The sequence below is a fragment of the Cyprinodon tularosa genome, unplaced genomic scaffold (assembly GCF_016077235.1).
Source record: "Cyprinodon tularosa strain WSP-4 unplaced genomic scaffold, ASM1607723v1 ctg169, whole genome shotgun sequence".
NCBI lineage: Eukaryota > Metazoa > Chordata > Actinopteri > Cyprinodontiformes > Cyprinodontidae > Cyprinodon > Cyprinodon tularosa.
This window is the reverse complement of record NW_024038523.1, coordinates 462,990-479,810: the sequence shown is the minus strand read 5'-3', so window position 1 is coordinate 479,810 and position 16,821 is coordinate 462,990. Positions and strand designations below refer to the sequence as shown.

General features: G+C 38.5%; 1 protein-coding gene across 13 annotated transcripts in view; it reads right to left on the bottom strand.

Annotated features, from left to right (window-relative positions):
- The window catches only part of ablim3 (actin binding LIM protein family, member 3), a 106,010-nt gene extending 89,960 nt beyond the window's left edge, over window positions 1-16,050 (bottom strand). For all 13 annotated transcript variants that reach the window (XM_038281236.1, XM_038281238.1, XM_038281240.1 and 10 more), the window contains exon 1: window positions 15,968-16,050. In XM_038281236.1, coding sequence (XP_038137164.1) covers window positions 15,968-15,980 — 13 coding nt within the window. In that variant the 5' untranslated portion in view covers window positions 15,981-16,050. The remainder of the gene's footprint in view (window positions 1-15,967) is intronic.
- Between the last annotated feature and the right edge of the window lie 771 nt (window positions 16,051-16,821).

Below are 16,821 nucleotides of genomic sequence, written 5' to 3'. Positions count from 1 at the left end.
CATTGTCAATCTACACTGTTCCAACAAGAATGAGCAAAACAGCCATATTTTCTAAATAAAGACAAATCATGTTGTGACAAACACCAGATACAGCACTGGGACTTGATCAACAGCCGATACCGCACCGTGACGTCACTAACCAGCAGGTGGCAGTAGTGTTCTTTGACAAACATGGATGCCTCCAGTAAAGCACATTCACATGAAAATTACTCTGAATTAAAAACACTGATCATTTATTGAACAGGATGAAATAATTTCATATTTAAAGTAATTTCAGAAGTTTGAATACTGAATATGAGCGAACTTTTCCTTTAAATTATTTGTTTTAAGTCACTTTATCTAATTCATCCATTCTAAAAAGAAGAAGTAACAGAAAGAGCTCTGTCTTCCCGTGTCATTAGTTCAAGAGATATCTAAGAGCAGCAGATCTACACTGGAAAAATCGAAATCTGCATAAGTCATTTTTTTCTTGAATTTAGGGGGTAAGTGAGACACTTTGCCAATGGAACACTGCAAAAAAACTAAATCTAGATAAGTCATTTTTTTCTTAAAATAAGTGTGTTTGTTCTTGTATTGAGGAGGTAAAAGAGACATTTTGCCAATGGAACAAGACAATTTACACTTAAAATAAGAAAACACAATTGCGTTGACTTATTTCAAGTGCATATTTTCTAATTATCTTATTTCAAGATTAAAAATACTCATTCCATTGGCAAATTATCTAATTTACCTACTCAAATTAAGCATAAATACACTTAATTTAAGAAATGTTTACTTATTTCTAGATGGTTTTTCCAGTGACAATTGACATTTAAAATATGAAAAAAACAATTTTTTGTCTTATTTCGAGTGCATATTATCTAATTATCTTATTTTAAGAGTAAATTTCCTCATCCCATTGGCAATTAAGCTTATTTACCTACTCAAATTAAGGGTAAATACATTTAATTTAAGAAATTTTGACTTATTTCTAGTTAATTTTTGCAGTGTATCCTCAAACTTCCTCTTAGAATGTGCTTGTGTGAGATCCATAACTTTTCTATATTTTAAAAGAAAAATTATACAGTTCCTATATATAAAAAAGAAAAGGTATTTCTTTTTCAATGTATTCATTGATAGTATATTGACTCTACTCAGTGAGAAAGGCCTCATTGTGTTCATGGTTGTTCTGTGTTGATAAATTAAAGCACAAGTTAGAGGTTTTCATTTAGGCTGTCAGCAATTTAGTTTTCTTTAAATGGATAAAAACTTATATGCACTTTTAACAGCATTTACTTTGTTTTACAGAATCAGTTTGTCTGGAAACGCCGTTGGAACTGAAGCTTATTGAGGAAAAACAATATCTTCACAGAGTTGGCAGTAAGGCATGGCTGGGTTTGTTTATTTTCCTGTCCAAAACAGGAGTGTGTCTCTTCCAAATATGCTACAGCGATTCTCATACCACATCCCCCACAGTTTACTCTCTGTGAGTTCATTGTTTCGCTCACAATGCTGGCGGCACCCCTGGGAACAACAACCTGGCCCGATAAGTGCCCAGCCGCTAGTTTGAATAAAAGTTCCAAGGAAGTGTTTTATTTTTTCTTGTAAAAGCAAATGAACAGCCCAGATCCCATCAAGTGTGAATGTAAGATAATGGGAACTAATGGAAGTTCAAGCGGGTCTGAGATCATCTATTGAAAACACACAAGGGCAATTATTTACACTGCTGACCTTCTGAAACGGAGCCAAAACAAATATCTAGCACAGAATAATATCCTATGCTTCCCATACCAGCCAAGCTGAGATGTAGAGAAGATATGAAGCCCAGTTTGAAATTCTCATGTGTAAAAAAATACCATGATTCTAGGGTATTAAAGTAGGGCTTTAAGATAAAAATATAAAACATGAACAGTTTATACAAAACTAATGACATTTTTTAGGGATGCACGATATCGGGATTTTGGCCGATATCCGATATGCCGATATTTTAAAACTCATGTAGCCGATAACCGATATCGATACTGATGTTAAAGCTGGACAAAAATAAGTAGTCATTGAAAATAGCAGTTTTGTTATCCATTTCTGACACTTTGAAAAATAATATACTCAAATATATTTTCATATGCTGATATCAAATAGATTTTTAAAAACGCGGTATCGATCTATTTTACTTTCAAAATCTCGTGAAATTTCCTTGTTCTGTTACAAACTCTCGTGATATTTTGCAAATTCTTGTGAGATTTTGTTAGTAAAATAGATCGATACCGCATCAATATATCAACATATAAAAATATGGCAAAATTTCGTGAATTTTTGGGGGATTTCGTAGCATAACGATGACATATAGCAATATTTCATTAGTAAAAGAGATTGATATGGTGTTTTTAAATGGCAATATATCAGCATATGAAGATATTGTGATATTTTAATGAATCAATATTTTTTCCCTGGTTTGTAGAAGTTTTTAAGTCTGTAAAAAAGAAGTTTTTGAGGAAGAAGAAGTAGTATTTTTTTTTTTTTTTAGACTTTAGAAACTCAGAAGCTGATCAAATATCGGGTTAAATATCTGTGGGGTGGCCGATGTCCGATATTCAGTTTTAAGGCCGATACCGATAGGGGGCCGATTATATCGTGCATCCCTAAAATTTATTCCACTGCTTCCAAATTAATTAAACATGTTGAGTTTCACATATAATGATTTAATGAGTTTTTATGAGTATAATGAGTTCCGGGTTCAATTCCTGGCCCAGGTCTTTCCCAAAACATGACTGTTAGATTAATTGGCTTCTCTAAATTAATTGGCTTCTCTAAATTCTCCGTAGGTGTGAGTGTGTGCGAAAATGGTTGTTTTTCTCTGTGTTTTCCTGCGATGGACTGGCAACCTGTCCAGGATGGACCCCGCCTCTCACCCTTAGACAGCTGGAGATAGACACCAGCACCCCCGGAGACCCCGCTTGGTATAAGCATGACAAAAAATGGATGGATGGATTTATTAATCACATTACTGCCCACTTTATCAGGTATAACTAATCAAATGCCTGCACAAAAAACTAAAGGAGCCAAATATATCTTGCAGAAACTCAGCGCCTTATATGTTGAACAAGAGCTGCTAATGTGGAAACCAAGCTAATGTGGCTTTGTTGTTTGGGTCACATTTAGTTTTTCAGGAACTGCTGGTTTACCGTCTCATAGGTTTACAGAAGATAGTTTGAAAAGATTAAATGGCTCGATACGGCTGGAACACTGTGCATGAGGCCAAGCTCAAACTTCAGGTATATCAGGCAGAAGACCTGAAGTGGAAAAGGTTTGCTTGTGATTGTCTGCTGGAAAGGGTAAAGCCTCTATAGGAAAGGCGATTAAATGCTCCATCCTTGGCTAGTGGATGTCCGTGCCCCCTCTTCCTTTTTGCAGGTTTGAAAATTTTTAGGACCTTATATACTGGAACAAGTAACCTCACAACATCTACTTCCAATCTGAATTCTATGCTATAGCAGCAAAGAAAAAACAAGAACATGGGGGGAGTGGCAGCCTAGTGATTAGGGCGTACACTGCAAAAAATCTAAATCTAGATACGTCTTCAAATCTTGGAAACCAAGTCCAGTGAGTCCAATCTAGAGAAGTCCTTTTTTCTTAAAATAAGTGCATTTGTTCCTGTATTGAGGAGGTAAAAGAGACATTTTGCCACTGGAACAAGACAATTTACACTTAAAATAAGAAAACACAATTGCATTGACTTATCTATCTCATTTACCTACTCAAATTAATGGTGAATACACTTAATTTAAGACACTTTTACTTATTTCTAGATCGTTTTTGCAGTGTAGAGCTTGGGATCCTGAGGTTCTGAGTTCGAGCCCCACTCCCACAAACTACCACTCTCAGTCTCTGAGCAAAAGACCCTTAACCCGACACTGCTCCCCGGGCGCCGCACAATGGCAGCGCACTGCTCCCCAAGGGGATGGGTTGAATGCAGAGAGTTCATTTCGTCACTCTGTAAATGTGACAGTGTAACGACAATAAAAGCTAAAAAGAAAAAAACAAGACAATTTTTCCTCACTTAATACAAAAAGTCAGGTAAGCAGACTAACTACACTGTCAGTTTAGGAGCTAAGGTATTACATAACTAATTGTGCCAGTGTGTTCATTTTCATTCAACGAGGTAAAGCTCTCCCATGACAAAACCCGTAAAAAGACTTTCTATTAAAAATGTCCCCCCATCCTCTTCTAAGTCAGGCAGATGAATAATACTTCTAATGGGAAGCAGGTAGACTACAGGTCTCCACATCAGCAAAGTGTCCCATGAGATTACAGCCTCCGGTATTCAGGTGATAACAGCGCTTTGGTTGGAGAGGCTCCCTGAGGACTGAGGGGCTGCTGCTAATATTCCTCTGACCTGAGGGAAGAACTTACCTGGGGTTCAATGGATGCAAATGAAAGGTGGTGATGAGTCCTCTAAATAATAACATGCAATCTACAGACTGTCCAGATCTGTTTATCCAGCTTGTATATTAAGTATTCTCAAAAATACCATCTTGTAAATGTGTTTGTAAGATTTTTACAGCTCGAGCATACAGCTCTTTTTGGAATCGACTGAAACAAATAAGCAGTGATGGGAGTAACGGCGTTACTAACGCCACTACCTTTTTTTGATAACGAGTAATCAAAATATTACTCTTACTGTAACTATAAAGCAGTTACAATTGCCGACAGAATGGCGTAAAGATGAAAATATTTATGTCAAACCATAACAACTAATCTTACATACTGTAACAACAAGAGGCACAAGAGAGAGGGGGCTGTGGGGAGGAGGTTTCTTGTGAAACCTGTGCGAGTGACGTCATCAGGAGGAGCAGACCAGATCTGGTACCTACAGGGGCCTTGTGGTATTGAATCTGCACACACAGAACATTCATAATGCTTGCAGATGGTAGTTTAAGTGCCCGTGATTGAAATAAAACTGCTTGTATCAGTATCTATTATATATTTGCAATTTTGGTTGAATTCTGACTCCATAGTAACCTGACTCCGCCAGATGGATTTGCTCCGCATATCCATCTGGAAACCTTCAGTTGAAGTAATTTTGGAAAAGGGGCGAAAATACTGGTTAGCTGATTGGCCTATGTTGGTGATAGATGGGCCAAATAAACCAATCAGATCAACGAAGCATATGACGTACTAACAGAGCGACGGCGAAGAGGAGCCAATTGATAGATCAAACTCTTGCTGAAACCAGTCGGGAGAAGAGCAAAAACATCTTTTCCTCTGAGAAAAGCCTCCAGAGCAGTGTTTTGCTCTTCTTTCAGTGAAGAAATACTCTGTAATTCAGATAAAACTTGCTCCATAGCCACGCTAACGCTAGTTTCATGGGCTGAAGCCGCCATGTTCTTTAGACTGAACTGTCGCGCTTCTCGTTGCGTCACACCTCAACCCGCCTCAAAGCCAACGCTGATTGGACGTTCGTTTGGTGAACGGCTCCAAATTTTCTTTAACGGAGAGTCTCCAGACTGATTAGCGAGTGAAACCTTGAAAGCTCGCGAGATCAGGATGGTCTCACGAGGCTAACTCCATAGGGGACGCACCAAGCAACTGGCTGGAGATAATAACCAGACAAATTCCTTTGATTAATTATTACCACTAATTTCAAAAAATCTACGAAATGTTCCCATTTATCATTAGCTACAAAAAAGAAGAGTCTTATAATTGTTGTTGTATAAATACATCAGCATGTACCTAGATGCTCAGCTTCTTTGGTTTTCTAAGAATCCTCTAATGATAAGCTTTGCTTTAATATATTTATTTCCCTCCAAAGATCCTGCAGCCCAAATTTTCTCTTTGATTTGTTGTAAACCTATTTACCAAACTAAGTTAACATATAAACCTCACAGAAAGTGTAATAACTAATGCGTTTTATCATTTTAGGAGCTGTTGGGATGACTGCAGCCTTTTTGTTTTCATAAAAGCAGTAAAACCATAGCCGACCTTTTTAATGCTTTTATATGGATAACAAATAAAAAAAAAAATACCCCAAGTCACTGTAAGACTCCCATTCAGGTCCATACCTAGTCTCATACACAAATTCTGAACCATTTTAACAGATCATTATACTTAAATTACTTGTTATATTTTCATTGTTTACAGAAGAGACAGCCTTCATTTCCTCTGGTTTACCAAATGTGACTAAATCCATATATCCTCATGGAAAATTACCCAAATTCTTACAAGCCTTTATAAATACTTTAGTCAATGGAGCAATAATGTGCTGTGAATCGTCGCCTCTCTTCATATAAACTCTTCACAGCATGCCCATCCATCTTCCCTGTCAGTAATTTAATGTAGTCATTGATCAGGGCGCTCCGTCTCTTCCGTCAGCCCTGCCTCTCTTTATCCATCTTCATCTCCATCAGGACCCATGGCTGAGGCGGCCTCCGGCGCGACATTGGTGTCCAGCGGTAACAAAAACATGCCGATACTCAACGGAGAAAGGAATGAGGGTCAGACTGCTACGCACGGTCGTAATGATCACTCAGCGGTGCCAGGAGCCAAGGTCAGAGAGATAAAGCGGAGGATGCTCGGTTACACATTCAGCTGAATTAGCTCACCACTGGCTAAAAGACAACATGGTTATGCATTAAAAGACAAAAATTTGTCGTGATTATTAGTGTCTGGAGTTTGCATTTGTTAATGTATTTTGTGAAACCCCTGTGCTCGTGCATCTGTCAGTTAATCACAAAACATCTGCCTGATGTTGTTTTGCTTGTGAGAAACTGTAAATACATCTACAGCAGTCGACTCCCAGCATCTGCTTTTGCATCTCCCGCCTTTGTTCTCCGTGTTATTAAACCAAGGCACCAGGAATCCTGCAGTGATGAATGGTATTTGGCTCTGGTTTGGACTGTGCACCAAACCAGGAGGCGGGCTAGCAATCATAAATGATACAGCCCTCCTTTCCAGCTTTCCAGCTGATTCCCCAACTGCTCAGAAACAATATATCACTTAATATTACTGGCCTTATGTAGGTTTACATTTATACACCCCGTCTATCACTGTGCTATTTATGTACGTCCTTGAGTGACAAATATGCCACTCGAGTGCAAAGCTGCATTTTCCTTGGCCCACATTATACGTGCTACACAGGAGTCTATTTATTTGTTACCATAATTTTCATGTTATGTAAACTTTCATTTATGATCGCATGATGGCGAGATGTTAACAATGTTGTCTCACAAAAAGAAAGTGTCGGGATTATATAAAAACTGGCAAATACTGGATATGAACGTAAACGTTATGTTGAACATGCAGATATTGTGACGACGATTAAAGGTATAGAGCAGAGGTCTTCAACGTTTTCGAGGCCAAGGACCCCCAAACTGATTGCGAGATGAAGCAGGGACCCCCTAATTATATATATTGTATGAAATTGTGTTATTTTAAACTGGTCCTATAGTCACTCTATTACATATGGAGTCATGTAACAAAAGTAATTTCTCCCTGGGATTATTAAAGTATTTCTGATTCTGATTCCTGGTTGATGGGACAGGTGTTGTGAATGAAACGGTGCCCAGCTTGAAAGAGCTCCTGTGTGTCGCTGAATGTGTGCATTGATGACTGAAAGACATCTTCTGCTTTCATTTATCTGTTTACTACAGTGTGTTGAATTCATGTTAATGTGTATTCAAAGACATTTTAATTAGTGCAAAAAATTGCAGGAGGGAATATAAAAAAAAGTTATCAACCAAGACTTTCGCGAACCCCATGCAGTACCTCCGCGGACCCCCTAGGGGGTTGAAGACTTCTGGTATAGAGGATGATCTATAGGGGCCTGTTTTTAATTTATATATAAATTATATATTGATTTATGTGTGTTTTGTGAATGTTTTGAGATTATGGGGCTATAATTGCTGTGACATGGCTACACACCTATACAGTTTTCAATTTTAATGAAAAGTATCTTTATTTTCAATCTTATTGTTATGATAGTATCAAAAAATATCGTGATAAAACTTAAAGGCCATATCACCCAGTGTCCCACTGCTTTATTAAAAAAAAAAAAGATTGAGGGTGGGCTGGGGGGGGGGGGGGGGATTTGAGAATGTTCTTGTTTAATTAGGTCACTTTCGTTTGGTTTTGATTTTGTATTGTCTTTATGTTTTATGTTCACATAAAAAAAGAGGACAGATGTGTATTGTTGATGTTTCAATTTTCATGTATGATTCCTCAATAAAAAACTGTTTAACAAGATAAAAGAAACTGAAAATGCGCCAATAAACACTTAAGCTTTTAGCACTTTTAGTTATGTTATGATAGTAAAGAGTAAACAACACTAAAGACCTCAGAAAAAAAAAAAAGATTGAGAAAAATTAAATCTGTTTTCACAGATTTAATTTTTCAAAATATTTTATTCTTAAGTTGTTTTTTTTTTACCTTTTTAACCTCTTTTTAAAGAGGTTACATTTTCAAATCTAGTTTTTTTTTTAGATAAATGTTTTAATTGCATTTTACAGATTACCATCATTTACATTCAAATACAAATGTTGGCTCTTGATCCTTTTGTTGTTGCTAACTTTCATGCAGACCAATCAAAATGTGTCTTTGCCGCTCATTGCACAGAAAAGCATGGCCCTAAAAGGGAAGAGAATGTGATTTAAAAAATGCTTTTTGAAAAGAATGCAAGTCCTTAAAACTGATAAAAAGCAGAGATTTGTATGAGAAAAATTTAAATTTAATTTCTTGAATGCATTGTTCAATATCCAAATTATAATTTTCTATTTTTTTTTTTATTTCCATCTATAATAAGTGTTCTAAGTTTGCAACAATAATGGAAAAAATTCACTCCATATTCATGAGGCAAGAGCAAACATCTATAAAAGAGAAATCTGGTTGTATTCAGAATTCAAACTTCTGAAAGTCCTTTAAATATGAAATTATTACATAATGTTCAATAAATGATAAGTGTTTTTAATTAAGAGTTATTTTAATTTAAATGTCCTTTACCGCAGGCATCCATGTTTGTCAAAGAACACTACTGCCACCTACTGGTTTGTGACGTCACAGTGCGGTATCGGCTGTTGATCAAGTCCCAGTGCTGTATCTGGTGTTTGTCACAACGCGCTATTATCCAAGTCATCTTGAAAACATTCTTCTTCCAAATGTTGGCTACATATTACGGGTTTTTTCTCTGGCAACAAGTTCGATGCTAAATCCTGTTGTTGTTTTTTTACTTTTACCCAATGTATCACAACATCCAACACGTGGGCATTGTCAGTTTCACTATAGCTCTGGTGAATTTCAATGGTGAAGTCCTCTGGAAATCTTCAATAATTGTTGTTGATTGCAGATGTGTCTAGTAGTTCCCATTGATTTAGCTTGTAAAGCGGGGAGAATGGCGCTAGGCTTACCGCACCGTGACGTCACTGCTGGAAGATGGCAGGAGGGAGGGGTTACTATATTTAGGCAAAGATTTCCGCTCCCAGACTCATAGATCGCAACGAAAATTATTGTTCTTATTTTTTTACTGACACTAAACACTAAATACCTTAAATCCCCGCGAACGTATTAGTTTTAGGTATTGATAACGATCCATTGATTATGCCTTGTTGACTGGACTTTTCCTTTAAAAACTGTCCTGCCATGACTGAGGTAGACTGTAACTGAAACAACTCAACTAATCAGACCAGTAAACAACAGAGTAGAAAAGTTTTCCTTGGTTGTTCTGAAGTTTTACTGTTAACAGGCTCAGGTAGCTGCTAATCCACACCTGCCTTAGCCGGAATTCTAGCATTCCAGCAGCCTGTTGAGCACAGCAGCAGGAAAAAAAATCTGAAGAATTAGATGTGAAACAATCTAGAGTATAAATAACTCGCCCATTACTGCTCTTGTCAAACATGCACCTATATAGAAAACAAAGGAAATGTAACAGTTTGTAATTCAGTATGATTTGTTCCTAATGCTGGTACACTAACAGATCTACTCTGCCTGAGGCCATCTTTGCATTTTAAAGCACTGCCAGGCCATGAAACAAGGAAACCACCCAGAACACAATGTCTGCAAACAGCTTTTTATTTTTCTGTACTGAAGTTGAAGAAGGTGTTAGCTCCGTGTGGATCTAACATATATCTAGATATGGTTATGTTACTTCTACTTTAAAACTTTACATTTAAGTTAAATGTCCTTGGAGTTGGGAAATTAAAATCTAACTCAAAAGGACCGAAGTATTCAAGCATGTTTACAAAAATAAAGACTGTTATTGAAACAATGTTGGACACATTTTGCAGTGGTCAAGTTGAATTATGTGAAACTCAAATTAGGTATAAGTGTGTTATGTCTTAAGCCATTATATTAATTTTGGTCACTGGGAACCAATGCAGCTTGTCCTGCTTTTCTTTGCAACTCTGAAAGGGTAGATTATACTTCTGCAACCGCACACATCAAATGTCGCTTGTGTCTGGTCGCGAACCAGTTTTGCTGGTATGCTTCTGCAACGTCTGTCTGGAATTTCAATTGAAATTTCAAGCAGTTTCCTGCCAAAGCGCAAGGGGGCGCCTATTTGAGTACTTGCGAGAACTTCGGTGGATGGTCACGAGAACTTGGGTGGCGCCGGTGGGAGTGTTTATCTTCCAAGACAACAATGGAGCGTCTACAAGATATCACTGTCATTGAGATGGATCTAGAGTTGCTAGATATCAAAGAGGAACAGGTTCTGTTAATTGAGTTGGCAAAAAGACTAAGGAGCAAACGTAGGCTGTCCATTGCAGTTGTTCCTCGGTTTTTAAAAATGGCGCGCCCCGGAACCGAATATAGAAGGAACCAAGCAGACAGCCGGAAAGGCATACCAAGGACCAATCACAGCTGCTTTTTGTCTGCGCACTTCCGCTTAAGGTATGCGCAGGCTTGCGACCGTCAAATGCATAGTCAGGATTTATTTGAGGTGCGCGACGACGGTTGCAGAGCCTCTGCGTGGGGGGCGTGGTTGCGCACAGAGACAGATTTGACGGTTGCAGAGGCTATGCATCAGAAGCATAAATTGGCCTTAAGGCTGCTGATCCTCTACATCAATCTCCAACAGGGACATGCCATGCCCCCCTGCTGTGCTTAGTTCAGGACTGTGAGATTTCTATCCATCTCTTTAGCTGTGGACCTGAACATTGGGGGAGAACATAGACAAAGTGACTAAACGGACACAATTTCTCAACTCCTGCTCTAGTTAAGTAGTCCTGAAGCCATGTCCAGAACCAGATTTCTGCAACACCTACTGTCTGGGTGTAAATGACAAGCAAAACTGAACCAGACCATGTCAGACACAACCGAACTTCGCTAAACTGGTTTGTTTGTCTCCCTTCATCCACCAGGAGGCGCCTGGTTCTGGTCCGCCTCCTCACACACCTGCAGATGATTTCCTCGTTAAACGGAGTGTTCTTAAGCTGCTGACTGCCACTACTTCGACGCCAGAGTGTTTGCCAGTTTAGGGTACTCTAGCCAAGCTGTGTTTGCTGAATCAAGCTGAGTTTTTGTCAACCTAAGCTTAACTTTGTTTTGTCTTTCCCTCTTGGCAGGAAGTTGTCCTGCTAACTGGATCTCTCGGACCTTCACACCCTGGAAGGATCCACTGAGCTTCAAACTGAGCTGGGGTTCAAACAAAAGGTTTGGATCCACTTTCCCCAAGAGATCGTTTGAGCTTTCCACTGAGAAAGGGATTATTCTCCACAACGACCAGTTCACGTACCGCAGGAAATCTGAGTGGCAGTCCGCATCTCCGTTCTCCAACTATCAACCTCATTCTGGTTAAAACCTGTTCCGCCTTCCACTGAATCAGAAAAACACTGGAACCACGGCACACAGACAGGAGTCAAAGATACAACGTCACTGGAAACGTGAGTCTACAACCAAAACCTCTTCTCCAAGTTTCACAAGTCAAATTCCCCACTGAGCCTGAACTAACCACTGTGTCTTTTTCTCACTTTGCAGTTCCGGCTGAGCAGTGATTAGAGAAACACTTCTCCCCTTGTTTTACTTCTTCAATAAAACCCGTTAAACCTTTTCCCTGGTCTCTCTGTTCGGTTTTCTGCATTTTTGGGTCAGAACTTTGTAACATCATGACACAGATAACAAAGAACGCATGAGCAGACCGCGCCATATCCTTACACTCAGCCTCTATAATCATGATATTTCAGACATTCATAAAAAAAACTAGCTTCCCTTGAGTGAGACACAATTTCCATTGAGGATTCTGTTTAGCAGTGTGATGAACCTCAATATCTGTCGTTGTTTCCTGTGTCTGTAAGCCCTGATTAGATGATCGCTTATCGTATCCACTTCACAAAAGCCGACTCTGTCAAGTAAATTCACCATTCTTTGCCTGACACACCGTAAACTACGAAAAATCACATTTATAACCAAACTTCCTGAATGTTACAGGCGCAATTTTGAACAAAATGATACGCATTAGCCTTTCAAAATGCAAAACTTACAAATAGAGCAGTGTATTCTCATTATGAGTTCGTATGAAAACGTACGAAAAATTTATGCACTCTAATTTCGTACGTTTTGGACGTTTTTTTCGTCGCGTGCGCATCTTACGCACCATTTAATACCTTCGAATTTAACATACATTCCCTAACCCTGACCCTAAGGTATAAAACAGCAAGCAACGTAGTTAGAGACATGAAGAAGTAATTATTGCACTGTTTTTCCCATTTTTACAGCAGATCTGCTTTTTTTGTCTGTCTGCCTGCGCATGCGCACTGATCTGTTATTTTTTAGGAAAAACGTCCAAAATAGTGTGCATAACTTTTCGTACGATTTCATACAAACTGATAATGAGAATATGTTGAATAGAGTCAGTGCAATTGTGCGCGAATGTATAAAAGTCTAAAAATGTCCTAACATTTGAATTCATTGGGAGAACTCTGCTCTGCACATCAGAGGGAAGTAAAGGTATCAGTGCTGCCTGTGATGAATGGCGCTGCAGAACCTCTCAGCTCCCTAAACTCAATGATCTGTATATTGATCTACTCATGTTTTATCACTCCCCTGCAGAAACTGAGTCTACCAAAGAAAAATCTTAATATAATGAACAGATTCATTTTATTTTCTCATACCTAACTACTTGCAGAATAAGGTACACCCAAAATTAGTAAAGGAGGTCGAAGTGAGAGAGTGCTGTTGCTCCAAGTTTGTCCGTGGCCTTCAGCTAATCACTCCCAGAGCAGCAGAAAATCAGTGCATGCAGCGGACCTCGACAGGCCCTGTCATGTCCGAAACCGTAAAAGCACCGCAGGCAGACAGCAACATATGTGTGACTGTAACTGACAAGGAAGACATTTCAGAAGCCTTAAGCCCAGGAACAGACACACGTCCCACCAACTCTCTGCCAGGTGTGGCGATGCATGTTGCCTCTGAATCAGTAAAACTCTTGACAGCTCCCCACATGTTTGCTGTAGGTGCTCCTCCACCTCTCTGTGTCATGTGAGGAAAACACACTCAGAGCTAAAACAAAAACAATGAATGATTCTCATTCTTTAAGAGTCGAGAAGCAGCAACACCCTTCCTGGGTATTAAAGGCAGCATTCTCTGCAAGTTAGGCAAGGCTCAGCTGAGTTTAGAGCACAGAATGAATAATGCAATGCCACGCAATGACAGGCTTGATAATGAACGATGCAGAAACACCGGGGGGGGGGGGGGGGGGGGGGGGGGGGGGGGGGGCTCCATGCACCTCCAGTTCATTTAGCACCTGGGGGACCTCTGCTTCTACAATGCAATGCTCATCATCTGCACTGCAAAAGAATTTAATCTCAATAAGTCTTTTTTTTTCATAAAATAAGTGCATTTTTTTCTTGAATTACGGAAGTAAGTGAGACACTAGATAGAACAAGACAATTTACATTTTAAAATAAGAAAAAAATATACATATTGTCTTATTTGGCCACTGAGTGTTTAAAAAAAAGGCCTTAAAACATTTCTTTTTAGCAAAACTTTTGCTCCCCCTTAGATGTTTCTTTTTCTCTTTTAAAACAGCTTTTATTATTTTATTTTATATTTTTTATTTTTTTATATATATATATATTTTTTTTTATTTTATTTCTATGTATTTCTTTTTTAATGCTTTTTTAAATGCTTTTTTTGTAGCACTTTGAGGCCTTTTTGGTGAAAAGTGCAGTATAAATTAAATGAATTATTATTATTATTATGATTATTTCAAGTGCATATACCCAACTATCTTATTTTAAGAGTAAAAATACTCATTCTATTGCCGAATCGCCTTATTTACCTGCTCAAATTAAGGGTAAATACACTTAATTTAAGACATTTTTACTAATTTTAGATAGTTTTTTGCAGTGTGAGCTGTACATCAACGTGCAGTACACGCCATGCAGGCACCTGCTCACAGAAATCTATAGAGGGAAAGCCCTGATTCAGTGGAGAGAGGATCAGAGTCAGCTGATCCAAGGTCAGCTCAGCATGAAAGCTGTCCCTGGGGTCACTGTAGGGCAGCGGTGGGTAATTCCAGGTCCTGAGGGCCGCTATCCTGCAGCTGTTAGATGTGCCTTGGGTTCGACACACCTGAATCAAGTAATTAGATGATTGAGAGGACTCTGGAAGAACTAACTGCATGCATTTGATTCAGGTGTGTTGGATCTAAACGTTGCAGGATACCAGCCCCCAGGATATGGAAATGCCCACCCCCGCTCTAGGGGAAGGATGTCAGTGGTCCCTCAGGATGCCAGGGTTGTTAGTCACATGCTGCAGAGGGTCAGGTCAGAGACCCCTGAGCTGCAAGGTTTTCTGTAACAGTGAAAGCATGTGATTTTTTTTCTTTTTTAGGGAGAGGGGAGTGCTGGAACGGTCTCCCAGGAGGTGAAAGAGAGATGGCAGACACTGAGAGGGACCAAGCTGACGATATAAGGGTGAAGAATTAAAAAAATGCTGCTGGGTGAACTCTGAGACACCTGGATGGATTTAAAGTTCTCAGTTTTAACTTTTACCAAGTTTGCTGTAAAGATCCTCAAAGGTTTGCTCTTTTTATTTTCAATAAAAATACATTTAATAAGGCTATGAATACTAAAAATAAAATATGAGACAAAAAAATTATTTAAAAAAAATGTGTTTATATATATATATATATATATATATATATATATATATATATATATGACATATCACCCAGCTATGGAAGATACGGAAGAGGATTAGGGCCACTGAAAAAAAAAAAGTTGACTGATTTTATTTATTTTATTTCAGTATATGTTTCACATGAATTCTGACTTTTTTATAGTCAGAATTCAATCAGAATTCTGAGATTAAAGTCGGAATTCTGAGAAAAAAGTCAGAATTCTGAGTTGAATCTCAGAATTCTGACTTTTTTCCCATGTTAAACTGAAATAAAATTTAAAAATCAGTGAACTTTTTTTTTCAGTGGGTCACTGAAAAAATAAAAAGAGTTAAGTTTTAAATATTATTTCAGTTTAATATGAGAAAATCTCAGAATTCTGACATCTAACAAACACGTTAGCATCAAGTGGTATTCATGTCTGTTTTAGAGAATAAACTAGCTCTCTTGTTTTGATCACCTTCTGCTCTTCCATTAATAAAAGCATCACCCTCAGGGACGGAAAAAGTCTCCTAATCCCATAATTTTCCACCAATGTGTTCCTGTTTCTCCCAAACAACTCAAATCTTTGTCAGTGAAGCTGAATGCTCCACATTTCTGCCTTCATGGTGCACATCTACATTAAGATCCACAATTCTGAGATTAAAGTCAGAAATCTGAGGGGGAAAAGTCAGAATTGTGAGGAAAAAAGTCAAAATTGTGAAATTAAAGTCATAATTCTGACTTTTTTCCCATATTAAACAGAAATTATATTTATAAATCAGTTAACTTTTATTTTTCCAGTGGCCCTAATGCGTCCCCAGCGTATGGTGGCTGGGTGTTTTCTCATTGTTTACATCGCCTCCACTTCAAAGCCAGAGATAAGACGCGCCAGAATGGACTTACCACTGGAACTCATGATGCCCAATGCGTTCTCATCCAAACACGCAATAATCCCATAGAGCGCGAGGAGATGTTCTCATTATAATATCGTGGATTGGGAGCGTCTGTCAGCTCCGCTGCTTCCAGGCAATAAGGCGTGAAAGTAGACAGACGCTGGCAGAAAGAGGGACACAAATATAAACAAAGAATTCTTAGCGAGGATTATTCCTGTAATCAGCTGTAGGATCCAAAGAAAGCTCCAGATTCCACTCTGCAGAGGTCCCAGTTTTTATTTTGATTTTTTTTATTATTATTATTCTACTTGTTATTATTCCTCCGGTGAAACAGATGCAAGAGATCAGAAAACGACGCTGCTCACTTGGATTCCACCTTCACATTTTTACTCTCGCCTGATTCAGCCCCCTCCCTCCTCTCCTCCTCCTCCTCCTCCTCCTCCGGCTCCGCCAAGCTCCTCTGGCGCGTCCCCGTGCGTGCGCCTCGGGAACGCAGCCAACCAGGGGACCGGATGCAAAGCGCTCGCGTCCTTTCACAATAAGAGCGCAAAGAACATTTCTCCTCTAACTGTCAGGACAGCTTTATAGGGCAGGGAAAACCAATTAAAATCAGCGGGGTCCGAATAAAGAAAATCATCAACCAGTAAAGGTGTTTATGCATCCATTGATTTTTAGAATATAAAATGTAGAACTTCTTTACATTTTAAAATCTAAAATGTTGTTGAAGTAAAGAACAACAATCTTTCAGTTTGGTATATAGACAATTTCCTGACTCACTTTTTTTCTTTTTCTTTTTTTCCAATGTTTATTTATGCTTATTTATTATTTATTATTTATTTATGTTTATTTATGTACAATGTAAAG